We start from the raw sequence: 27,740 nt of genomic DNA, 5'->3' as shown, positions 1-27,740 counted from the left end.
CTTCATGCTAGAAAGTAGACTGTGAAGGAGTAACACTAGGTGTGATGTCTAATTAGGTTGTGGCCACAAGTGTAATACGTGGTGCTCGAACATATTTAGCTTATAGAGTCATTTAAGACGTTTTTTTGCTGAGTGATTCATGGATAATTTACTCTTTAATGCTGTGTCACTTTGCCTACTGAGACAGAAATCTATTATCTGCTGGAGATTAGTCGTGTTTGCATTGCCTTTGCCTGTAACTTGCCATGCTGCAATTCAAAAATTAGCAATTAGTGTATTGACTAGATCTAACAGGCCCATCAGTGTTTTAGGAGCTGCCGTGTAGCATCAAGTGAGTCACGACCACTCTGCAGTCATCTGTTGTTTGTCCTATCTTAATCATTTTTTTCATATTATCTTTTATTTTAGTACTGCTTCAAGTCTTCTTCTTTTTTTTTCGAGATTATATAACTGCTGGTGCTTTTTCCGCCAATAATTGAACTGATGCAGTAATTTTTTTCCCTCCCATATAAGCTGTCAATAACATCTAGATTTATTTAGTGGGAAAAAAATGTCTACCGCCCCATTTGAAGCGAACAGTTATTTTTGCACCCAGTGAACAGAAACTGGGACAGAAGAGGAAAAACAGGACTTTCACAGCATTAAATGGGTCACCTTGAGTGGAACACTTGCCTATGTGGTCCTATTAGGAGCCAGAGAGAGAGAGAAAGACAGAGAGAGATGTAGAGGGGGCACATGTTTCCTGTCTGAATGTTAAAGTTGTAACTGTCTCCTGATAGATGGAGGCTATTTAAAGTATAAATCTGAAGCTTTGTCAAGCGCAGACTGTTGGTGCAGCCTTTTGTGTGCGCACGTCCTGGATATGGGCTTTTTCTTTTTGTCACGTGTTTATACATTACAGAGCTCAACGTGCACAGAAAGCACTACCTGGCTTCAGCCGACTTTAACATGCAGTTTAGTTTTAGTGAATCATTTACCTAAAGTTCCTTTTAGCTTTTGCCTTGACCCCATTTATTCAGTCATTGCCCAGCCCTGCACAAACACTTTTCACTAGTACCATAAAGCAAGCCAACCCAGTTTACTTTGCAAGAGTGCATGTTAGGATTAAATTCACTTATTATTTATTTAAATAGTGCCAGATCAGCTGTCATTTTAAAGTGCTGCATAATGTTAGGTGAACACCCTACAATATTCAGAGTTTCCCACAGGATTGCATTGTGGCAGTATCAAAGCGGAGGGGGCATATGCACTCGCAAGCACTCATTTAGCAGCAAATGAACCTTCAAACTAAGAGCGAGCAGATTGTCTAACAGTGACGTTATTGTCTTGGGCAAATGAAAAGTACTAATATATCACAAATAAGGCCCACGTAAAGCCGCTAATGTCACAGAGAGAACCCCGGTGAGCAAGCGTTTGGTGACAGTGGGGAGGAAGAACTCCATTTTAACAGGAAGATACCTCTGGAAGAACCCAGCACAGGTAGGAGCATCCATCAACCTCAAACAGCTGAGGTAAGCGAGAAGAGGAACATACAGAAGTGAAAAGAGGAAGAGAGATGCTCAGTGGATCATAGGATGTGCACCAGCAATTTGAGACAATAGCAGGATGATTGAGTAATAGTTCTGGGTCACCTGATTCAGCCCTCACTATAAGCTCTGTCGAAAAGGAAAGTTTTAATTTTAAAAGGAAACCTTTCTATGCTTCTTTCACTTTATGGTGACATGTTTAATCCAACTAAGGCTATGCAAAAGCTTTATTTACACTACTGCATTGACTCCTTGTTCAAGTGGAGGCCATTTTTTCACTTTTGACCTGGTTTCTCTGCTTTGCTCTCCGATCGCAGGTGAAACTGTGCATGCTGGACTTCGTGCTCATAAATACTGAACAGCAGGTTATTTTACTGAAACTCAGAAAGGAGACAAGGCTTTAGGGCTATCGGAGTCTAAACACATATTTCAAAGCTGTAAAAATAAAAACAAAAACAAAACAAAAACAGTAAATGTCTTCACTGGCAGAAGGCACAATAATAATGCCAAGGACAATCTCACATTTTATTTCACAGAATCATTATCCTGCAGCTAACCTTAATCCAATTCAATTTATGCAGCACCAATTCACATCGACAGTCACCTCATTGCTTTTTATTGTAAAGTAAAAACAACAGAATATTAGAAAGAAAACCTCAATGATCTACCAATCCCCTTTGAGCAGCACTTGGTGACAGTGGGGAGGGAAAACTCCCCACTTTTAAGGAAAAACTTCCTTAACAAGAAGAAAACTAACAGACCCAGGTTCAGCGAGGGTCAGACATCTGCTGTGTTGCTGCGGTGTGACGGAAAAGAAGACAGCATAAAGTGTCCAAGGACTCCTCGGGTTACTCTACCTACACCATATATTACCAAACAGACCAATCAGAGCTGGTGAAATCTCCAACAGTGAGACATGTGAATGCACCTATACAGCGAGGTCTTGATGGAGACTTATCCTTCAGGAGTTTGAATGTGAGAAGAAAGATTGAACTTCTAAATGAAGAAAAACTAATTTGGGAGAAATATCACATCTAATTTCAGTTACTTTCAGTGTTTTGGATCAGCTAAAGGCTGTATAAGGATTTGTGGGACTGATGTTGCATTTTAAAATGAAGAAAGAGGATTGATTGACACTTTTAGCGTAGGTCCTTCTTACTTTTTTATGCCTTTTAGATAGTCCATAGGAGTTATCTCCAGGGACGTGAGGGGCTATCATTGAACATCACCTAGAGTCCCCTGCATCGTCTGAAGTGCTGGCTCAGCAGCCTTCTGTACAGAGGTGCTCACTGGGCCAAAGAAGGAAAACTCTGGCTCTTTGTACAGTATCAATAGTTCTGTTGGGGCAAAATTAAAGCTGCAACCTAAACATTTTTCACCAGCCTCTCGCTTTGCTTTGGGGTAATTTTTCTGCTACCATTGAACATTTTATTGGCTTTGCACTTGGAGCATTTATCATCACGGAGAACTACAGAGCTGTTATTACCAAATCTCACAGCCTGGCGGTTCACGTTTGATCTCCTTGTTTGGACAGTTGAGCATGGGATCTTGACACTAATAATATGAAGCTTTACAAGCCTGTGACACAAAACCAATGCTCCTAATGCTGGGTTCAGTGTTGTAGTTTGCCACAGAAGATCGGCAGCAAACACTTCAAACCAGATGGAAAAATGATGCACAAAGTAACACGGCAGAGTTATGACTGCATCCTCCACTGACTAATTGTGGAAAACACAGGAGATGACTGATTTAATCAAGTTTATGAACGATGAATAACTTAATTTAATTTGACGTCTTTTATCAGTTCCAGTGGGTGAGATTTGCATAGTTACAAAACCGATTTATCAGTGTCTGGAAGTGAAAAATAATCCCACAGTGGGAGCTTTAATCACAACCAAAGCGACATCACAGGCGCCGTATATTTCCAGATGTTTTTAAAGGCGAAACAAACAGCTGCTGCATTTCTGGTTCGGGTGTGGCCAGAAATTAAAAGTAAACAAAAGCTGGTGATCTTCCGTTTTTATGGGCCGATGATTTTTTTTTTTAGTAACCGTATAAACAATGAAAGATGGTGGATTGGCCAGATGCTGGCAGATGTGTAAAGATAACTCGTTTGGTGGCGGATATGGCGGAGCTGCCACAAGAGGCCAGGTGGATGAGGGAAAGGGGAGGCAGGAGGAGAGACCCGAGGCGGCCGCCGGTCCGAGTGTCAGGTGAACTGAACTTCAGGTAAGAAGTTATGACCTGCAGTCTGTCTGGGTCAGATATAAACCAAGTTTAGTTGGAGTTTATTTTCGTTGTGCTGAGTTTTTACAGTCAGTTACAATAACTCGTACTGCGTACTAGCTAGCATGACGGAGTTTCTATACAGCTGGGTGGGTGCTATGATGTTACTGATAGTGAACTTTATTTTATTCACAAGGTTGGTTAGTAAAGTTGCCAACCGTGCCATAAAAAACGGAATCGTCCCGTATTCAGAGAAAATATTATGCGTTTCATATTGAGCTGAAAAGGAACATAGTTTGTCCCGTACTTCAGTTGGCATGGAAAAAGACACAAAGCTGGATTTATTCTGTGTCTTTACCTGCAGCTGCCTCTTCTTCTCTCGTTCAATCATGAAACTGATCATTGATCAGCTGATCTCTCTTGTTTGTTTATCGCCGACTTTGCGCCAGAAAGAGGAAACCAGCGGACGTCAGCTGTTGTTAGGATTTATTTAATATTAATCTCCAGTATCAGCTGATGTTTGCTGGAGCCACAGCCGTAAAAGCTGCTGGTCATGATATCTTTTTTTTTTATCTGGTGAGAGGGAAACATGAAGATGAAACCAGGAGATGTTCTTACTGAATCATCAGAGCTGAACAGGTGATGGAGAAACAGGTTTACCTTTTAGGTGACATGAATGGGTTGAAGGGAAGTTATGAACTGTTTCTGAGAGACAAATAACACCAGGATCCTTTTTTTATGTAGCTGACAGCTGGTAACTGTGCAGGGGCGGGTCTAGCAAAGTGTTGCCAGGGGACCAGGTAGGGCATTAACAGGGAAAGGGGGGCACAAAGAAATGCTTTTCTTTCTTATTCTCATTTAAAATGTCTCGCTTTTATTAAATAATTATCTGAATCTTACAACCAAAGTTTTTATCTTTATACCAACAAGACAGTGTACATCACTGTCACAACAGCGTTTGTTTTCATTCAAAGGCTTTATGGCTTTTCCTATAATACCTAGTGGGCCGGTCTCTAGTCAAAATGCCCAGGCCGGTTTTTTGTCCCAGTCCAGCCCTGGGCACGACACGCAGTGAACTAATCTGAGAGGGTGCATTAAAAAAATGAATGGCCGGGTCAGCGGTGCACATCACAAATTAGCTCGCATAGACACATAAGTTGTGCCGCTTCTTAATGATGGTATCTTAGCTAACAACCCCAATTATCAGATTCAACTTGTAATTGGCTAAAAATCACTTAGCCTACTGGTGAGACGGACGTTGCTAGCTGTCAGTTTTTTCAAGCGATGTTGAAATTTCCACATTCCAACACTTCAAATGCTTCAGGAGCTCTCCGCTCAGCGCAGCAACTGTTGATATACAGCGTTATTAAATTTATTGCTAATGCAATTATATGGCACATTGACTTCTGAGGAAATTTTAGATGGCACTCGTCATCAAAAAGGTTGCCTACCCCTGTTATATCCAAAGCCGACCTTTTGTACGCTGCTGTTTTTGGTGATGATCATCATGTTATGGTACCTGTCATGCGCCGTGGTGCGCGGGCACGAAAGGATCCAGGCGCAGACTCCGAGCTAACAAAAAGACACTTTATTAAAACAACGAAAGGCGACCCGGGGAAAGTAGAGAGCAAAACAGAAACTAAAAATCCGGGGAAACAATGACACGAGGAAGCCGGGATCGGGACGGCGGGGGGCTGCAATAGAAAGGGGAGATGATTACTAGGGAGCCAGGAAGCGGGGAGAACATATCAGGACTGAGTTAGAGTAGGGGCTTACGATAGAACGGAACCGTGGGAGCTCGGGAGGGAAGTGTGGCAGTCCGTGGGGGCAGGAAGTCCGTGGAATGGCGAGTGGGCCAGGTGAGCGCCGCGAGATCCAGTTGAGCCGGAGGACAGGCAGGTAGCAGACGCCGAGTAGAAATCTGGACAGAAGTAGGCAGGTTAAACAAAGTTCCAAGCAGAAGAGAATGCACACTTTTCGTGGAAGTCTGGTTACCACTGTGGGGATGACTACGGACTGGCGTGGAGCATCCGTCAGCGCCGGATTAAGTGGATCTCCATGTAATCACCGGGATGGAGAGCAGGTGTGCTAGTGATGGCCCAGCCCGGGGGTGTGGCTACCCGAGCATCACGCATTCCACAGACCATGACAGTACCTGGCCTTAGGAAACATCAAACAGGTGTTTGTGCCATCCGGGCGGTGGGAGAGGGACTGTGCTCGTAGTAAATAATCATTTACCCAGCTTGGTTTCTCTCTCACATGAATGAGCTTCACAGTCCATCGCCACATGGGAATTCCTACAAAGCTTAAAATAAAAGGCAACTCAGAAAGGTTCAGAGCGCCTGGTGTTCTGCGCCGATCCCTACAACATTAACATGCTGTCATAATGAACTACAAAACTCTTTTGACTGTTATAATTTGCTCCTGGATGGCTGTTATCAGCTGAGAGATGAGAGCGAGCGCTGTGTATGTGTGCCGGATTTGCCATCACTCTGGCTGCAATTTGTACCTGAAGCAGAAATAACTTGAACCGACTTAAATGACTGATGTGATGCAGTGTGAACTGGAGCAAAGAAAGAGGAAAGTTTGCAGTCATTCGCCGGGTGGTTTAGGTGTTTTTCTGCGGAGGTGGAGATGATGGGAGTGTTCTCTTTGAGGACCCACTTCTGAGACCTCGGGCTGGTGCGATACAGCGCTTCTTCCCTCTGCTGTGGCAAGTGTGTGTTTACTGGCACGCTGCTGTGTCCGTGTCAGAGAGTGCAGAAAAACATTTTATATTATCAGAGATGTCAACAATGCTGTTTTCAAAGGTTGTTTTGGGGGGGAAATGGGCAGTGGTCTCTGGGTGGAACTGAGGTGAGACAAGAAGTAAAATCAACTGAAACACCTACAGATCAAATAAACAGGCCACACGTCATTTTAAAGTGGCCCTAAGGTGCTTTTTCCCCCCTTATTTTCTGACTTATACACTCACAGGCCACCTGCTCAACTTCTTACTAATCCAAATAGCTCATCAACCATACACATGAAAGCAACTCAGTGCACTTGGGCATGTAGATGTGGTCTTAGTTTTCCACATTCAGTGAGCTTGTTGTCACTGCATACCTTGCTTTTTGATGTACTGCTCACAGAGGCAAGGCCAGAAACCTTCACAAATTTTTCGCGATCCAAACAGTTTCTTTAGCTCTAGAAATACTTGTAATTTTCCATCGATTTTTCACACTTCCTGTGTGTAATGGCAACATCACCAGATAAAGAGTAGCAGTGTATTTTGCAAAGGCATCCAATAAACCAAATTAGACCATTTGGTGGGCAGGTTCTGGCCTTGGTCCACATCTTTGATGGCTGATCTTTAAACTTGCAGCTTCAGAGAGTTTTTTTTCTACTTTTCGATATTTATGATTTCAAAGTTAGGGAATGTACTTTATATGATTCATGTGATGACCGTCTTATTGGAGTTATTTGCTGGTTTATGTATGTAGTTTTTTTGTGCTGGTTAAAAATAACTGCAAGCTGGTGAGACTTTGACGATGTGTATCTGCTGTGTCCTTTAAAGTAATCGCTCACTTTATCTTCAATCCAGGTTCCTTATTTATATGAGAGTTGAGTGATGAAGAAGATCTTTTTCGTTTCGCTGTCATGAAAGCGGAAATATACAACAATCAAAATCTAAAGGAAAACAAACCCAAAAAAATGTCCCACATTAGAATCAGCAGATTGTTTTAAACAGTGGCATCGGTCCAGACTTTCACCATCTGTCCATCCCTGCATGCAGTTTAAGCTTCTGATTTTCTGCGTCCTGATGTTTTGAACTGAATGTGTAGCTTCTGATCAGGTCTAATTTCCTCCATTAGTGATCAAGGTTCACACATGAGAAAGGTTGTTTAGTCTCTGCTGCTCGCCGTCTTCCTTCACTCAGGCTGGCGTGCTCTGACCCCGCTGTGAGTCATCTTGCATTTCTCGATGCTGGCAGGAGTGCTGGCTGTTCGCTCTGATCCATGCTGTAGTGGTGCGACGCTGCCTTTGGCTTTCTGAAGGAGGGGTGGGGGGGAACTGGAGCACAGCTCTGAGCCATAGGCAGAAATACCAGGCCTAACTAGGACATGTCAAAAAACGGGGCTAGTGGCGGGGTGTCTCTCTCGCAGAGAACTTCCTGAAGGGATGACAGGAAGTATCTTGCCGTTGATGAGTTCCGAATTTCTTCTTCTGCTCCACTTATTGTTGATAATTTTGTACCTTATACCTTTTAACAAATAACACAGATGCTTTTTAGAATTATTGAGCTTTAAAGTTTTGCAGGTACACTGGTTCTGTTTGTGCTGCACTTCAACAGTGACTCATTCTCCCAGTTTTTTCTATGGTATGACCCCTTATTACAAAGCAAAGCCTAGTCATCGAGCGTTTGATTTGCCCATCGCACTAGAGCTGCAGATAATGATCCATTTACAATTTTTCTATGGACCTTCTCTGCTTTTCTTTATTTTCTGTCATATATATGCTGTTAAAATGGAGACTGTTCATATAAAGCATGGCCAGAGTTTGAATAATTAGGTCAGTGTCTGTACAAGTAATCACTGTGATCTAAAAGCTCAGATTTTGCGCAGCTCTAAATGCTTTTTCTGACATCACAGAAAGTTGATATGCCCAATATCCTCCTGAGAACCGAGGAAACAAGTATTTTTCAGTTAAATTTTTTGTGATGTCTTGCCTATTTGCAGCTAAAAGAGGCCACCCAAACACATGAGATGTCCTTGGCCAGGATGTCTTCTTTTGACTTCAACGGTGGTTAATAGGATAGCTCAAATAAGTCAAAAGATACAGACCAAAACCAAATGTCCATTAAGAGGACATAAATGTATAGGCTGGTTCTCATGAGGATATGGTCATCTCAAAATAGACAAATGTCTCGCTTATTAATCACTCAAGTAAGTACTCTTGTATATGAATCCTGTTTATTGATTTCATTTGCTTACATTTCAACTAGGAAACTTGGTGTAATTTGAGATTAGATACATATAATCAGATTAAATAACATTGTAACCTCTCAGATCCACATCGTGACCCTTTCTGGATGTCCTGAGCCCCATGTGAGCCTTTTTGCAACTTGTTTTTCTGTTTTTGGGTGCTAACAAGCTCAGTTAGCACGGTGCAGACTATCATAGACCGAATGGCCCATTTTCCAGTCTGGCCTCTACAACATCTCCCTGCACACTCTCAACCCGCTACACTAAGTGCTGCTCCAAACCAACAAATCTTCCCCTTTAAAGTAGGTTACAGAGCCCTCCTACCTTGAGTCTGCGCTGATGCAGGTGTACTAACCTCAATTTGTGAAGGTGTAGGACCTTTTTTATGTCCCATATGCAGGAAACCGCATGCACCAGTGAAGGAGATCTTTGTGATTATACCAGGACTGTTAGAGTAATGAAGAGAATTGATGGGTTTGGACACAGTTTTTGAAACATGCTTCACACATTATTTAGTTTTTTAATGTTTTTGTTATCAATTCTGATATTAAAGACCAAAATGAAGATAAAAATTAAGGCAAATGGTAGCATTTAAGGAATTGTTGGTGATAATGGAGCAAATTTCCATTAATGATTGTCAAACTCTTTATACCTTTATACTGGCATCATGATCTGATAGCGGTATAAATCTCTGAAGATGCTGATTACCAGTTCCTGTTTCTGTCTGAGAAAGTTGAGGGTGTCTTAAAGCTTGCATGCAACTTCATAAGTTTTCAGATGGGCTGTTTGTAGAAATAACTATCAGATAATATGCATTAAAGAACATTGAAGGCAAAGGTTATCACAAAGAAAGAAACTGGCCTCTATCAAGCTATACCAATGTTCATTTAATTGGTTGAGGTGTGTATTTTAATATGAGGGTCTATGGCAGACTTGGGCAATTAATTTTCCGAAGGGGGCACATGAGGAATGGACTGTTGTGGAGTCCTGGTCCACAACAGTTCAGTTTTATCAAGTGAGAGATATCTAGCTTAAAGTCAGAGTCAATGTCAGACAGGACAGGGTATCTGGATTTGTTAAACTTCATCACTGAGAATGTTGGTTCACATATGATGGTAGATCCAAAGAGAACATCTTCTAATCTTTAGCACTGGCATACAAAACAGCTCCCGGTGTATAAGAATATAAATGCTTATTTCACTTCTGGGTTCTTTTTAGTCACTTGATCTTGTATCTTTTTCAAAAGTCCACCATTCTTCCGTGTCAGATTTGGACAAAGTCCAGTTTTTCCCATTTCAGCTCAAGCCTTTCCAAGCAAGCACTTACCTCCATGAACAAATCATTCCCTGTCCCTTTCACTGAGTGCATTGCTGCCAGCTCCTCCAAAATCTCCAACTCTGTCTTCATCCCGCTTACAAAGATGAGTAACTGGGCGGATATCACAACTCTCATCCAGAGCCGAGTAGCCATCGGCTCATTGTCAAACACTTCTTTTTTTCTCAGGGCATATCAGCTCAGGAAAGTTGACCAAACACTCTAATAAACTCCCCAGCAGAGATTGGCTCACTTACTTTGGTTTATAATTTTTGTGGGAAATAACAAAACTGGTCTTGACTGCTCCATCCTTGGATGTGTAAAAAGTCATGTCGATTTTGCAGCTTTCCTCGCAAACGTTCAGATGTCCGTTCTCACTTTTTTCCAGCTTCAAAGTTGCTGCTTGAAACACAGTTTCAGGTTCAAAGCAATATCCCCATCCTGCATGCTAACGTGAATGCTACTGATATTTAATTAGGCATGCTTTTTGTAGATTTGGACTTGAACATCTGTTTGTGTTGCTGATTAAATAATTTATATACTTTCAGCCACAGTCCCCACAGCTGAATGCAAAAATGTGTTATTCTCACTACTGAACGCAGTAGTAAAGGCAGCAGCAGTAACACTAATATTCATGATTTGAGTCAGCCTCACTGTTGTGTTTTTCCACTGTCGTGATGCAATGACAGGATTGATTTCTGTGTTTTTGCTGCAGGACACCAATGAAATTGTGGCCATTAAGAAATTCAAGGACAGCGAAGGTAAGAGGGCTCTTTGCTCCCGATGGGCAGGCCTCATCAGAGAGCACTTATGATTTCTATTGTAATGCAGGCTGTCCTCGTCCTTTATTTCTACTGGCCTGCTGCATCCCATATCTATCACAACATGGCAGCTCAGTGTGATCCTCATTTCCTGTCTGTCTCACCTCCACGCAGAAAATGAAGAGGTCAAAGAAACGACCCTGCGGGAGCTCAAAATGCTCCGCACGCTCAAGCAGGAGAATATTGTTGAGCTGAAAGAAGCCTTCCGCCGAAGAGGGAAGCTGTACCTTGTTTTCGAATATGTGGAGAAGGTAGGTTTCCTCCACAGGCCGATACCTGCGCTGACTCTGGTGTTACTCTCACCCGTCGCCTGTAGCAGAACAAGTTCAGCACACTCTTCTCTTCTTCTGGCTTCACTTACCGTAACATCAACAGAACGATGAATGAAGGTGGTTATCAGCTCAATAATTCAATCCAGGGTTTTCCCAACCTCGCTGTGAAAGAGATAACATTGGCAGCATATGACGAATGACAAACACAGGGAGGTATACTGGCAACAGAGCAGGATATTTTCCAAAATAACAGCAAACTATAATATTTGAAAAAATACAAAGAGGTTAAACACATAATAGAGGCTGAAAGCAACAGAGCTGCAGCAGCCAAAGCAGCAGCGGGCGAGTTTGTGTGATAGGGAAAGGCTGTAGAGCACTGTGGTATTAAAACACCTGGTCTGAATGTGTAGGACTAGTAAAGGTACAAGTAAAGAACAACCAGAAGAAACATCATTCAAACCTGTAAGTTGCTCAAAATCCAAATTTCAAGTTGGCCAGCAAATATGAGGCTTAGCTTATCACGAAATTAAGTTCTATTCAACATTATAATTGTTTAAAATTGCTCACAAAATCAGGTAAAAAGCAGAAAAAAGTCCTCGTCTTCAAAATAAAATACTTTAGACCAGAGCTTTTAAACGCATTACAGCTTCAGAAATGGCAGCCCGAAGCAGTCAACGCATTGTTCTCACTTAATGAACCTTCTATTCACAAAATAGATAATTAAAAAATAGGTATTGTTTCTCAAATATGAACCATTTTTCTCCAACAGAAAAAAAAACAGACTTTTGTCACACTTTAAAAAGCATGTCGATCTCTTACCTCAAATACAACCTGCACCAGAGGTGGTCAGGTCTGGACGGGTCCTCCCGATGCTGAAAACCCAGGGTTAAAACTAGAATTCGTTCGCTAAACCCCCAAATCCCTCATGATAATAAAGAGCTCAGCTTTGATTTCTTCAACTGTGTCTTTTTCCCTCTCTCTTTTAGAATATGCTCGAACTGCTCGAGGAGTTACCAAACGGTGTGCCGAGTGAAAAAGCGCGCAGCTACATCTTCCAGCTAATCAAAGCAATTCACTGGTGCCATAAGCATGACATTGTTCACCGAGGTAAGGCGTTTTTCTTGACCTGAACATAGCGTACAGAGTGTTAGTACGATAGAGGAGAGGCCCCCAGAGCAGGAAGACAAATGCAGCATTATTTTGCTTACACTGGAGAAAAAACATGGTCATTCCATATAAAATCCACCAAACTGGAGAAAATTTCCCACACGAGCCCTTCAGAATCACCTGGTTTCCATAGTGTAGTGATTTACATGTGTGTCTAACAAGCAAAAGGTCCCTGGTTTGAGCCCATGAGAAGACACAAATACCTTTGGGGTTGCATCTGGTGTAAAAATCTGTGGCAACCCCTTGTGAATAGGGTATGCTGATAGTGCTCTTTATGTGAGACTGCACAGCACTTTTATTACTTGTCCTCCTTTCCCACATCTTGAGACAGTATCCCAAATTTTGACTGAAAATGTGGTGTGAAGTGATACAATATTTCTGTCTCATAATTGGTTAAAAATGGCTAAAATTGTAAGATATGGTGCAAAAAAACATGTATGAGAGTATGGATGCATCTTTACTGAAACCCAAAGACGGCTAAAGATCTTTTATTAGCAAGAGAGTTGGAAATGTTGCATTTAAATGTAATATATTTGACTACCTCTCAGTATTATTAACACGTCTCACTTTGTCCCACGTTCAGTTTGTTGTGATATGGTCACCTTACTCATTAAGAAGAGAGCCGCCAAAAGGAGCTTTGATGCATCATGTAAAATTTTACCTTCTTACTATGAATATTTTCCAAGTGCATCACAATTTGGTGTTTTTTAATTTGTTCAGTCCTCCTATGTTTTTAAATACAGAAGACTGATATAAAATACATTTGAGAATTGTTAAAACTTTGAGCATCAATATTATGGGATACATCATACTCTCTGTAACATCTAAATATTTTTGGGTCCAGCTTCATGGTTCGTATCACTATGTGAGACAGGTGTTTGGTCAGAATAGGCTCACTTTCTATCTGTTTAGCTTCATAGTTTCATCTTTTTCTTTTGGCTGCTCCCTTTAGAGGTCACCACAGTGGATCATCTACCTCCATCTCGCCCTATCCCTAGCATCCTCCTCTGTCACACCAACCCTGTGCATATCCTCATCCATGAACTTCCTCTGAGTTTCCTCTTTTCCTCCTGTCTGGCAGCTCCATATTCAACATCCTTTGCCCATTGCATCCACTGTCCCTCCTCTGCACATGTTCAAACATCTCAAACTATAACTTTGTCTCAAACCCGCTCAGCCTGAGCTGTGCCTCTAATATACTCATTCCATACCTATCAATCCTGGTCAATCCCCATGATATCATAGCATCTTCAGCATTATATCTATCAGCATTATAACTAAGCGATGTACTGTTCACTAGAAGAGCTTTTGGTGAATCAGTGGCAGCAGAGCAGGAAACCAGATGGCCCATGTGAGCTTTTGGCACACTGAGAGCAACAGAGCAGGCATCCAAATGGCCTGTAGTATATCCAGGCACCCATATGACAATGTTATCGAGGGATTCAGTGTATGGGTTATAGTTTTTTTCCCCCCAATCTGTGCATTTTTGCTGATGAAATTCCATTTCTCTGAAGGGTAATCATTCAAATCGCTCTCTCAATGAAACAGATGAATGTGTGGTGGCAGAAACTGATGGAAGTGATGTAATAGCGATGATGATAATGATGCCCCTCTCCAGCTTACTCTCCATCTGTGTTCTTCCTCCTCAGACATAAAGCCAGAAAACCTTCTCATCAGCTCCGATGACGTCCTCAAGTTATGTGACTTCGGTGAGCCCCTCTATTCGATCCTCGCGCTGTAAGAAAGGTGCTCAAACAGTCAGAGCTGTGATGTAAAAGGAGTGTTTTCAACAGATACTATATTTGGCTGAAACCAGTGCTTCAGGAGTGCAGCAGGCAGGCTTCATCCGGTTATCTAAAGCGGTGTGTGCGCCTCTCCTCTCTGCGGCTGGTCATTTTTCTTTCATCTCAATTAATGAAATGTGTTGGGCAACAAGAGCATAATCATGCTTCAGCTCAGTCTGGCGGCACCACAACAGAAGCAGGGGGAAACGTAAAACATGGCGTGGCCAGAATCACACAGGCAATCTGGTGTGAGAGACTGAAGACCTGCTGTTTGCTCTGTGTCAGCCAAAGGCATTGAGAGAAGAGACACGGGCCAAACAGACTCCGCTGTGAAGGTTTACGTTTCAGACCGAGTCTTGCCGCGCGCAGTCACTTTCACTGTGTGTTGTTTTGATCGGGGAGTTGGAGCTCTGAGAAACTGGAAATGAATGGCTGGGTTAATGTAGTAAATGTCCAATTGTGAGGGAAAAGTTTCTCCTTGTTTAAACTTGTTTAACCTAATATCATGTAAAGGTTCAAAGGGTTTCACAGGCAATATAAAAACACTATAAATATGCTGTCTATCTATTCATCTATCTATCTATCCATCTATCTATCTATCTATACACACACACACACACACACACACACACACACACACACACACACACACACACATATATATACACACACACACACACACACACACACATATATATACACACACACACATATATACACACACACACACACACACACATATATATATATATATATATATATATATATATATATATATATATATATATATATATGCAGAAGTGACTAGCACAAGTCACCATCAAGTGCGGGATCTACCAAGGAGATGCTCTGTCCCCACTGCTGTTCTGCATAGGCCTGAACCCCCTCAGTGAGATCATTAACAAGACTGGCTACGAATACCGACTACGGAACGGAGCAGTTGTCAGCCACCTCCTGTACATGGATGACATCAAGCTGTATGCCAAGAGTGAACGAGACATCGATTCACTGATCCACACTACCAGGCTATACAGCAATGACATTGGAATGTCGTTCAGACTGGAGAAGTGTAGTCGGATGGTAACAAAGAGAGGGAAGGTAGTCAGAACTGAGGGGATTGAACTACCAGAAGGCAACATTGCAGACATAGAGGACAGTTACAAGTACCTGGGGATCCCGCAGGCAAATGGGAACCATGAAGAGGCCGCTAGAAAAGCTGCAACCACCAAGTACCTTCAGAGGGTCAGGCAAGTCCTGAGGAGTCAGCTGATCACGCCCTGCCCGTGATCAGGTACCCTGCTGGGGTAATAGGCTGGCCAAAGGAGGAGATAGAAGCCACTGACATATAGACAAGAAAGCCCCTTACCATGCATGGAGGGTTTCACCCCAAGTCCAGCACCCTGAGGCTGTACGCTAAGCGGAAGGAAGGGGGCCGGGGACTGGTGAGTGTCAGCACCACAGTCCAGGATGAGACAACGAACATCCAAGAATACATCATGAAGATGGCCCCAACTGACCGAGTGCTCAGTGAATACCTCAGGCAGCAGAAACCCAAGAAAGAGGAGGGAGACGAGGAACCATCATGGAAGGACAGGCCCCTGCACGGTATGTACCACCGGCAGATAGAGGAGGTGGCTGATATCCAGAAATCCTACCAGTGGCTGGACAAAGCTGGACTGAAAGACAGCACAGAGGCACTAATCATGGCAGCACAAGAACAAGCTCCGAGTACAAGATCCATAGAGGCTGGGGTCTATCACACCAGGCAAGACCCCAGGTGCAGGCTGTGTAAAGATGCCCCAGAGACAATCCAGCACATAACAGCAGGGTGCAAGATGCTAGCAGGCAAGGCATACATGGAACGCCATAACCAAGTGGTCGGCATAGTGTACAGGAACATCTGTGCCGAGTATAACCTGGAAGTCCCGAGGTCAAAATGGGAGATGCCCCCAAGGGTGGTGGAGAATGACCGAGCTAAGATCCTGTGGGACTTCAGATACAGACGGACAAAATGGTGGTGGCTAACCAACCAGACATAGTGGTGGTAGACAAACAGAAGAAGACGGCCGTAGTGATTGATGTAGCGGTTCCGAATGACAGCAATATCAGGAAGAAGGAACACGAGAAGCTGGAGAAATACCAAGGGCTCAGAGAAGAGCTCGAGAGGATGTGGAGGGTGAAGGTAACGGTGGTCCCCGTGGTAATCGGAGCACTAGGTGCGGTGACTCCCAAGCTAGGCGAGTGGCTCCAGCAGATCCTGGGAACAACATCGGAGATCTCTGTCCAGAAGAGCGCAGTCCTGGGAACAGCTAAGATACTGCGCAGGACCCTCAAGCTCCCAGGCCTCTGGTAGAGGACCCGAGCTTGAAGGATAAACTGCCCGCAGGGGCGTGCTGGGTGTTTTTATATATATATATATATATCTATATGCCAGCTGTCATGAAAAATAAACGGTAAAAATTACCAACTTCATGTTTTTATACTCTAATCTGAATGAGCACACTGGATCTAATTTGAATTAAAATTTCACTGGAATTAATCAAGCATAAGACTCAACCGCTTAAATGAGTTTTTGTCTCCAGGAAGTAAATAACTATAATTTGGCATCTTAATCAATAAATTAAAAATGTTTTTTACTATTTTTTCTTCTTTTTGAAAAACATTGAATTAGAAAATGCATGAATGACAACAATAATTACATTTTAGCAGTAAGAGAATCCTTTTGATTAAAAGGCTTGTGCATACTACACTCAAAAAACAGATTCAGGTCCTCCTTTCAAAGAACACATGCAAATTATGTTAGTTGTTCACAAATGCAATTAAAAAATACCAAATCAATTTGATTTTCTTTGTGTAAACCTAAAATTATTCAAAACCAGCACAGGCTGATTCTGAACACAAAATGAATGAGTTTGTTGGGGCACTGGGGGTAGGGGGAGTACATTTTTGCACTTGCACATTTGTAAACTCAAAGAAAAAAATTCAAGCCCCTCATTAAGCCTAAACATTTTTTTTAATCTCACTCAACGCAAATGTAGCACTCCAGCGTTACTGCAACTATTATTCGTGTGGTGAACCTAAATTATTCTCCCTCAAAACGGTATTTGTCACAAGAACACAAAGTTGCTGAGTTACCCAACAGCCCGCCCTCTCCGAAGATTTTGCGCTCTTTCAGGATCATCAGAATGAATGCAGCTGCTGTTGGCCTCTCTCTGTACTTTTCGAACAAAACTACACCTTCAGGTAAGGTAACATTTTTATTTTTCATATATCCAATTGTGTATTACTTTATGAGCTGAATGTATGGCAATGCTATTTATCATAGAAGCTTTTAATAGTTGTTTTTCGAACTTTAGGTGGTGCTACCATTCTCTTCTCTGCTTGGATACTAATTTTTGGACAATATAGACAGGTCTTTTCAAAAGTGCCTTGTTATAGAGGAGAAATTGTGTAGCTGCCAACTTTTAAGTACTCAGAGCGTGTGCTAGCTTATCAGCAGCTAGCCAGCGGCCATGTGCTCAATGAAAGATGATGTCCTATAGCTAACTTCTTTCTTACTGTTTTTTTTAATATAATCAAATAATGTGGTATTCTGTGCTTATTATCATATAATGCCATTTTCTAGTAGAACGTATTGTTTTGAGGTGTCTCTAAAAGCACTGCATAGTTTACTGAGGGTGCTACCAAAAGCGAACCATGTGGCCGGAAGAGTAACTGTAGTCAGCACAATGCGCACTCCCGTGATGTTCAAACCTACTTATTATTATGAAAGATTTCGGCTACGTCTACACATGCACGGGTATTTTTGTAAACGGAGATTTTCCGTTTTCATTTCAAGAAATAATCCCGTCCACACGTAAACGCAAAACTGAAGGAAAACGCTGCTAGGAACATGCCAAAGCAACAGGTGGCGATATATTCCTAACCGTGTAGAAATGTTGGCCAATCAGAAGTCTAGAAGCCTCGGCGAGAAATAGTAAACAAAGATGGCGCATAGCAGCAGAACTGAGACCTATGTGTAGAGGGACAGTAACTGTGTGTATATGTAAGCATTTAAACACTGCAGAGAGGACAATTAACAGTATTTTGTCTAAGTCCCCTATTGTAGAAATTAATTTCACCGAAACAATAACGTGGCGCACAGTGTGACGCCAAAAAACGCGCACACCTTTGACACTGCGTTTTCTCAATTTTTCTCATCCACACTAAATGCAAAAATGGAGTTCTCAAAAATATCCACCCTGGCAGGCGGGAAGTGTTGGAAGGAGAGACGGATGACAGTCGCCTGGTTTGTAGGGGAGAGCACTGTGAAACCAGTGAAGTGTGGCGGGCCATCGCGGAAAGTTATTCCCCGGGACAGTGAGCCCATATCGGATTGCCCTCGGAGGTTTCCCCGCTCCCTATACTTTATCATTATGCAGGCCGGTATTATTGAACGACTCTGTGTAGAACTACGATGACATGCCGCCTAACAAATGCAGTGAGCGTTTTGGGTCAGAAACGTTTCCAGCCCCTAACTTAACTTATAGCTAATTCAAGAAGAACACGGCCTCGTGAACGCGCATATGTCGCAGCATGCGCTCACATAAGGTGAAACTGGCCCAAACCGCTTCAAAATAAATCTAACCGATTTCTCTTCATGGAGAATTACTGCCTTTTTTACCCACCTTTTTGTTGAAATTGTTGCATTCCAAACGTAAACTTTCATGAAAAAAGGAACATAGGCGGATATATTTGTTTTCAAATGCATGTTTCTTACTTACACATTATCATTAGTGAAACCTTTCACAAATCGTCACTTGTTGACATTATTCTCATGTTCTCTTTTAACTAGAAAATCGAAACACGACTACTAATAACTGTTCTGTCTGACTGTATTGAACCTCTGCCACTTCTATCTGTGTCCAGAGCTTTTATTGTTGCCTATATTACGGAAATATTCATGATGTTATTATGGGAACACTGTAAGGAGCAAGTAAAGAAAAACCATGAAATTATTCTTTTACCAATTAAAATGTTATATGATTTATTTTACAGTGTGATCAATTTTGAAGTGTGATCATCATTTTTACATCACTAAGTCACCAAGTTATCTGTCAACTTTTAAGTGTTGGTAAGTAGCACATTTCCCTTGTGTAAAACAGTTTTGGGATTCTATAAGCTTATTTTTCACTGATATTGTCTTATTTTTCTTTCTTTCAGGTAGTTGGATGTGGACATGTAAAAGCTGCAGTTTAGAATTATCTAGCAGGTATTTGTTGTTGAAACATTTTAGACAGGCTCACGGGCATATAAGAGGTGTTATTCGGTTTCCCTGTCCGTACTCAGATTGTCCATGTAGCTTTACTACATGGACTAAATTGTTAAATCACACGTACAAAAATCATTCAGAACAAACAACACAAAACAAATCAGAACAATCCATTTTTCAGTGTCCTATTTGCTCACGCAGAGAATATATTTCAGAGAGAAATTTTTTCCAACACATAAATACACATCTCAGGCGTCACCAAACTGTCCAATGTGTGTTTAAAAATTGTGAATTTGAAACTAATATATACAGTACATTTCAGACACGCATATACAGAAAACACAACAAATACTCCCTTCATGATTTTAGAGATAATATTTGTATACATAATCAGTTGATTCAGCAGTCTGTATTTACTTAACTTCTAGTTTACTATATTTATGTATGTTTTATTTCCAGGTGAATGCAGAGTTCCTGCAGATCACTACAAAACCCCTGCAGGCAAAGTTCTTGGCTCAGCTGGACAACTTAACAGACAAGCTGATGCAAATTTTTGAGGGGAGCAAAGGGCCAAAAGATCAAGGATATCATGGCGATCAGTAGTTTGGTCAGTATTAATGATAAACCCATCAATTAAATGCAATCAATTGCATTTATTTCACCCTTGTTTTTCACCCTTGCATTAGTGTGATGACATCGACATAAAGAGGGAGCATACTCTTAAAAGCCTGGTGATCTACTTTAATGAAGATCCAGATCTACTGTTCAAGGAGTATCTGGTACATGTATATATATGTATGTATACATGTATATATATGTATGTATACATGTATATATGTATATATATGTATGTATGTATGTATGTATGTGTATTTATGTATTGTTGGGTTGTTTCAAATTCTGAAGTGAAATCTGATTTTACAGATTCCAGTTTTCAGTATTGCCTAGTAGTACAGAGGTGTGTGCTATTCAGATTTGACATTCATTACAAATGTACGTCAGCACTTTTTTGTGAGCACTTTGATTTTGTTAAGGTTGATTTGACCATGTGACATGTATGTTTATTCACAAAATATTCTGTTTCTGCTTTTAATTCAAGTGAATAAACCCGAGTTGTAAAAACAAATTCATTTTGTCATTATTTTAATAATTAAATTAGTTTTCTGGTAATGAAAATTATGATTTAGTTGAACTCAAAATAATGATTTCAATGCAATGAAAATCTAGCTCACGTGAATGACACTGTATTGAGTTGGACCAACCAAAACCTTTCACATCATATTAATGTACTTTTTTTCATTTTAGCAGTATTTACAAAATTGTGTTCTACTGACTCAATTTAATTGAATTGTCACGATGTATGTAGATTAGGTTGGACCAAAGTAGATGTATTACGTGGAAAACCTGCCATCAGTCCAATTGAGTTCATCCAATGACTTATTTTTTTGAGTGTAGTGATACCAGCACAAAAACCATTTTGGTAATTACTAATACTGTTAATTTAGGACAGCTGTGGTATAAACCTCACATTTGGTGGGGGTCTAATAAATTTCCATTGCACCATATATAATGTAGAATGAAGAAGTCTCTTTCAATTAGGATACTTTTTAATATTATTTGATCATAATTAGAAATCCTAGAAGGCAGCTATTTTAATATACAGTAACAGTCATATTATTTTAAAAAAAAACTCAGATTGATTGGAAATAAACTTATTTCCCAGCATGTTGAGTACCGTTCTTGAAAACTGTAATCAAATTGATAGGAAAACAAACTAAAACAGTTAAAATAACTGAATAAGCTAAATGCACGAGTGCCAAAGTGCAGACAAGCTGCAAAAAATGTTGAAGATGCAGTCACCCTGTATCTGTTGGTTATGTGAGTAATTGGCAATAAAACATACCAACATGAATATTAAACTGGAACGTGTCTATATGTATGTAAGAGAGCTAGAGGCTCTAAAGGTGTGCTTCGATGCTTGTGCAGCCAAAAAAGCATCTCACATTAATCAGCTGAAGAATTCAAAAGGCAGGATCTGCTGCTGTCAAAGTGTTCAGGAAAAAAAGATCACATCTGGCGTCGTCTCTGACCTAACTTTACAAACTACTTTGTAAGTCAAAGCTTTAAAGCATAATGAGCGTCCAGAGAGACATTCAGCTGAAATTCATTTTTAGGTTTCTCAGCATGTGGAGCATAACTAAAAGCTCCTCATCATATCCTATTGCTTTCTCTGTCTTCTCTTGCCAGGCTTTGCACGTAATCTCTCTGAGGGGACTGACGCCAATTACACCGAGTATGTGGCCACTAGATGGTACCGGTCTCCGGAGCTCCTGCTCGGGTACGCCTGCTATTTTTTTACGTTTTCCCTTTAAGCTCTGTCCAGTCACCACACTGACATAAATTCTTATTAGCTCTCATTATGCGTGGCCTCTCACCACCCTCTTAAATCTGCGGTCTCAGGGCTCCTTACGGGAAGGCGGTGGACATGTGGTCAGTGGGCTGCATCTTAGGAGAGCTGAGTGACGGGCAGCCGCTGTTCCCGGGAGAGAGCGAGATCGACCAGCTCTTTACCATCCAGAAAGTGCTGGGACCCCTGCCACCAGAGCAGATGAAGCTCTTCTATAACAACCCTCGCTTCCACGGGCTGAGGGTAACTTCAGGCCCCCCCCCCATACTCTGCTGACCCATCCCTCCATGCTGCTCTTATCACTGCTTTTCTTTCCTCTCTCTCCTTGCTGTCTCTTAAGGCCTCCTCCTCCTCTGTTTCTTCTTCCCTTATTTATTTTCTCTGTACACTCTCTTCTCCTTCTTCTTCTTCTTTTTCTGGCTGAGTTTGCTGTGCCGTGACTGACTGGATCACAATGACTCATCGTGTATCATGTATCCTGTATGCACTGTGAAGGAAGGCTGTGATAAGTCTTCTGTGGCAGGCTGGTGGTGCAGCAGACCTGGGTCGTCCTTCCCTTCGCCTCACTGCCCACAACCCAGGATTTAATTATTAGTTAGCAAACTCCCCCTCTGTGAATGCCTGGCAGTGAATACCCAGTGATAAGACCACTTCTTGATTAAGCTGCATAATAAGCGAAACGCTTTACGGTCTACACCTTGAATTTTCAGCTTCTATCCACCTCTTAAACACCCAAGTTGTTGTTCCTCAGTAAAATCCTTGCTCCGGTAAAGACAGGCACACGTTGGCCGTGTCTGTTTCTTAAAAAAAAAATAGCGCCTGCTATTGTTAGTACTTGCTCAAGGGGGAAAAAAACGAGCTCTACCTCCACATTTATGTGCTTGTTGTCATTTAAATGAGATCCTGCAAACTTCGCTGATCCCTGCACATTATCGCTCACAGTCAGATCATCCTATTAACACCACGAGAGGGGAGAAATAGTGTTTGATGGAAACACGCATGCTGTTTTTATTAAAATAAATCAGACCAACAAGAAACCACACAACACTTTTGAGTGAACAGAGGACGCTTGATGGTTGTTTCATCACGTTTCCCACCTACGATGTGCTTTTCTGTAACACTCAGAAATGTGTGATGTAAAAAGAACGGCTTCTGGACTCTTTTTTTCCGCCTGCAAACGGCAAATTCAAAATATTCAGAGGAAAAATTCTATTAGAAATGAAAGGTTGACAATGGAGGATTTGCACGTGGTTGAAATCACAAGTTGTGTATTTGGGCATTTCTAAAAGAGTTCACCAAAGCATTGTCATGGTTACAGGATTTTCCAATCAAGCTTAGAAAAAGATTTCTTCAATACCAAATCCGATTATACAGAGATACAAACAAACCTGTCACAGGAGACAACAAGTAAACGATGTTCGACAACAACACCGATATTAAAATATAAGGTAACAAGAACTCACAAGATAGGGCTACAATTTCAGGAGTTTCTTTTTTATTGGGTAGCATTCAGGGGACCAAGAATGAGGCAGAGTGTGAATTGGTGAAGAAAACACTGGGTCATGTGCAGCCCTATGTACTGATAGCTTGTCAGCTACCTTTATTAGCAATAAGGTGAAGTAATTAGTGTCACTGTGGAGGATTTTTATCCTTCTTGACAACATTGCTTCAGTTCTTTTAGGTTTACACGCATGTTAAGGTCCAGACACAGCACATGGCCTTTGATTGGACCATTCCATTTCCATGAATCTTGCTTGGAATCGTGTTCCTGTTGTGTGACTCAGTTTGTGCCAGGCTTTAGCTGTGGGACAGATGGCCTCACATTTGACTCTAGAATACTTTGGTATACAGAGGAGTTCATGTGCGACTCACTGACCATAAGGTACCCAGAGCTTGTGGGTGCTAAACGAGCCCAAATCATCACCCCTTCACCATCATCATCATCGTGGCTCAAGAGTTGGCAGTTCGTCTTGTAATCGGAAGGTTGCCGGTTCGAGCCCCGGTTCCGACAGTCTCTGTCGTTGTGTCCTTGGGCAAGACACTTCACCTGTTGCCTACTGGGGGTGGTCAGAGGGCCCAGTGGCGTCAGTGTCTGGCAGCCTCGCCTCTGTCAGTGCGCCCCAGGGCAGCTGTGGCTACAATGTAGCTTGCCATCATCAATGGGTGAATGACTGAATGTAGTGTAAAGCGCTTTGGGGTCCTTAGGGACTAAGTAAAGCGCTGTACAAATACAGGCCATTTACCATGCCTGATAGTTTTTACGAGGTAGTGGTTTTCTGCAAACATGGTGCTGTGCATTTTAGCCAAACATATTGATTTTGTTCTCATCTGTCTAAAGGACATTGTTCCAGAAGTCTTGTGCTCTCCGGCATGAAAACTTACTTCAGAAACAATCATATTTTAACTATATTTTAACTTTCATGTATTTAGACTCTTTACTGAAGTAAAGATGATAAAGACATTCAAGTAATAACAGGAAGGTTTAATTTAAAATACGATGAAGGTGTCTAAAATAAAAATATTTAATATGCAAGTGATCTTAGTGGGTTCTGATTAAATAATGCTGCACACCATAGTGTTGCAGCTGGAGATTAATTGAATTGAAATACTCCTGGGTGGCTGTATCTGTTATAACAGCATGATACGTTAGCAGTTTTATATTTTAAAATATGCAATATAATAAATAAGTAAAGCTTTAAAATAAATAGGTTGGAGTACAAGGGACAATATGTATAGTGGTGTTGAAAATACAGGGGAGTAGAAGAAAGTATAGCATAAAAATACCTTTAAAAAAACGACAAGTACATCAGAACTGTACTTCAGTGAAGTACTTGTTACGTTACACCACTGGTGCTGTTTATACTTTGATCCCCTGCTGGATTAACAATACTCCAGTTCAGTGACACTGACAGGGGAGCAAAAGGGGGGCAATCATTTTTCAGGGAGGGATGGTACAACTCAACTATAATTCCATCCATACATTCATCCATCTTCCTCTGATCCACTTCACACCTACAGTGAAACCACTTTAGAGTCACCAGTTAATCTAAAACCCACACAGACAAGGATGAACATGCAACCGCCACACACAGAGGCCTCAGGCGGTCAGTGGATTCAAACCCAGAACCTGAGGCAGTAGTGCTAACCACTGCACCACTGTGCTGCCTACTAAAACCCCATGTATTTTAATCTAAGAAACAACCATAAGTCTGATAACTGATAACCTTTGATTCCATTCATTCCATGATTTTGTCTCTGTCCATTAAAATGAAACCACCATAAAAATCAGAGGCTCTTCGTGTTTTTGTGTAAGTGACCAAACTTACAAATTCAGCAAGGGTTCAAATAATTACTTCCCCCATTGTAAATAGCATTATTAACATTTGATATGGTCAGGTCTCTAAAAGAGGAAGACACTTTAACCTCAGGATACTCTCATACTGACGATCGATCACTAAGGACATTTGATGCTGTTGTTTAGTAAAAGCGTCTTATTTTCCACTTATTTATGGTGGTTATCATCAAGGTGGTTATCCACATGTGGGGCATAGAGCAACTGCTTGAAGTTGTGGACAAGTGGAACTATATGGAGTATTTTCTTATTTATGACATGAAAGTTTTTTGACTGTACCATTATCCACTGTCTCTGCTAATGTTGCAGTTTCCTACTGTGAGTCACCCTCAAACCTTGGAGCGGAGATACCTGGGAATCATCGACGCAGCCCTGCTCGACCTGCTGAAGGTGAGGCGAGCCGAGCGACTTTAATGGTTTTATTCTTAACTTTTGTCTGTTTTCAGAGTATCGTGAAAACGTCCAGTTAACCACAATAATTTTCATAAACTAGACATCTGATAGTTGCATCATTATCACGGTGTTTACGTCGTGACTGCACGGTGCCTCCTCCCTGCTTCGGCATCTCTCAGCTCATATCCTGGTTCCACTGCTGTTATTGCTGTGTCTACACTGTAAACAGGAGCTCCATGTCAAGAATGTAGGCTGTGCTTGTGCTCTTGCGCTTTTCCCAGCAGATAATGACTCACCGCTAACATGATGATGATGATGCCATCTCAGGACTGACTTAAGCAAGGACAGGCGTCTCTCTAAGAACTAATCGGGCTTTTTTGTGTTGAGTTCAGATACAATTTAATAACGTTTGTTTGCTAATCGTTAACGCTGAGCTGCACGGCTACCAAAGAGCTTCTGATGTTGACCCAAAATGTAGCTTCCACTGTATATTTGTGTTATTCAAAAACAAAGCTGCATCCAGATTTCAGTTTGAGTTTGTTCATACATTAAAGTGAGTTCAGAGAGACTATTAAACACATTATTTGGGTAAGAAAAAGCAAATGTCACAAATCACATTTCACATCATTGTTTGGCTCGTTTGGTGACTGTGAGACACAATTAAATGCGGCAGCAGCTTGACTTTTATGATAATGGCGATGATTCATAGTAGCACGACTGTTTCGGTTTGTTTGAGAGGTCTGCATGTTCGGGGTGTCTTCAGCGCTCACGGGCTCCATCTGTGTGGTTTGTGGTTTAGAACATGCTGCTCCTGAACCCCACCGAGCGCTTTCTCACAGAGCAGAGCCTGAACCACCACGCCTTCCAGACCCTGCGGATGGTGGAGCGGCCTGGGCCACCCACACCCACACCTGTACGCTCCTCTAAGAGAAAACCTCACCACGGAGACAACACTACCCCCAGCAGGTCAGCAGTGAGCACTATATTTGGGGAAAGCTTGCCAGTGTAGATGTATTAATGGGTCGTTTCATGAACAAATGCTGCCAGATGTTTTTAATCAGCAGCCACCATCCAGCAACATTTGACAGAATATTTCAGGATAATTCATATATTGTCTGTCTGGTTTAGTCTGTAATTATTCTGCATCTCAGTGCACTTTTGTTTCCTAAATTTTAACTAACGCTATTTACATATTGAAATAAAGACCTTGTTTTTGGAAACTTTTCTTCACTTCATTTTTCTTTGCTGTTCATATTACCAAGACAACAGTGAATTAAGATTTTTATATCTAGTCTTTTGGGAGGTTTTGATGTACTTTATGCTACTCATATTCTTTCATCACCCTGCACTTACACCAAACCTCATCCAATAAATAAAAATAAATAGCTGATGTTTTTAAAATTTCTATTGCAGTGTTTGGCCATGATAGTCACTGAGTGACAATATAATGTGACAGCATCAAGTGAGACTCTTTTAGCTATATACTTAACCCTTTAAGACCTACCATAGAACCAAGTCCGCCAGAGCTTATATTATATTTTTACATGCTGTAGAGCCATTTTTGGGAGCATTTTAAGTTGATATACATCAATACAACCATTATAGCCCAAATTTTAATAATATGTCTGCATTAAGTGCATAGTAATTACATAAATTGCAAAAAAGTGCAATAAACTACAAAATATTTGAAAATCCTTTTTGTTTTTTTTAACATATATTTCTAGTTAGAGAAATTTAAGAGGCTTATCCCTCAAAACTGTAAATACAAAAAGTTGCACAAAATAGTTTCCCACCACAGGAAATTTATTTTAAGTGTCTTCATAGTTTTATTTTTGAAATACACCAATTTTTATATACTGCAGGAAAAATGAAAATAAATATTATAATGCAAATTTGCAAAAAAGCAGCATATGCATCAAAATAAACTATTTCCAGCAGTGCAATATGAGTCCTAAGCATCCCAGAAACGACACAGAAAGTCATAAAGTCAAACATAACTTTTAAAAACACCAGTATAGGCTCATAAGGCCCTGATGGTACAAAACTACATTTCCGCAAAATGACGTCACTTCCGGTTTCGGGCAGGTCATGGCGGACATGCGATAGTTCGCGCTGATCGAGTAGGAAGTGTTACAAACAGCTGGTCGGATTTGCAAAGCATGTTTTTGGAATATTATGTTTTTGTTGCTGCAAGTGTTTTTTATGCAGTTTTTGCAAAGCCATATGTGGACGGAAACTGTAACCTAGGACAAGCTGATGGCAT

General features: G+C 41.3%; 1 protein-coding gene and 1 long non-coding RNA gene across 8 annotated transcripts in view; both read left to right on the top strand.

The window, feature by feature from the left end:
• Positions 1–27,740, top strand: part of LOC308394214 (cyclin-dependent kinase-like 5) — a 57,086-nt gene that overhangs the window by 18,330 nt on the left and 11,016 nt on the right. For 3 of the 4 annotated variants that reach the window (XM_080878444.1, XM_080878442.1, XM_080878443.1), the window contains exons 4-11: positions 10,746–10,791; positions 10,966–11,102; positions 12,110–12,230; positions 13,940–13,999; positions 21,573–21,663; positions 21,786–21,975; positions 25,394–25,474; positions 26,277–26,443. In XM_080878444.1, the coding sequence (XP_080734570.1) occupies positions 10,746–10,791; positions 10,966–11,102; positions 12,110–12,230; positions 13,940–13,999; positions 21,573–21,663; positions 21,786–21,975; positions 25,394–25,474; positions 26,277–26,443 (893 nt within the window). Of the gene's footprint in view, positions 1–10,745; positions 10,792–10,965; positions 11,103–12,109; positions 12,231–13,939; positions 14,000–16,816; positions 17,318–21,572; positions 21,664–21,785; positions 21,976–25,393; positions 25,475–26,276; positions 26,444–27,740 lie in introns of those variants that run through there. The other variant, XM_080878445.1, reaches the window with a different exon arrangement.
• On the top strand, positions 17,676–20,410 carry LOC308394215. 4 transcript variants are annotated; one of them, XR_013971137.1, is made up of 4 exons: positions 17,676–19,187; positions 19,281–19,325; positions 19,785–19,932; positions 20,012–20,410. It is a non-coding gene; the product is annotated as an uncharacterized lncRNA (long non-coding RNA). The 4 variants fall into 4 exon arrangements; XR_013971138.1 differs by having other exon boundaries at positions 17,677–19,187; positions 19,277–19,325; XR_013971139.1 differs by having other exon boundaries at positions 17,677–19,191.

This window comes from Rhamphochromis sp. 'chilingali', assembly GCF_963969265.1.
Source record: "Rhamphochromis sp. 'chilingali' genome assembly, chromosome: 3".
NCBI lineage: Eukaryota > Metazoa > Chordata > Actinopteri > Cichliformes > Cichlidae > Rhamphochromis > Rhamphochromis sp. 'chilingali'.
The sequence above is the reverse complement of the archived record's forward strand: the minus strand, read 5'-3'. Positions and strand labels throughout refer to the sequence as shown.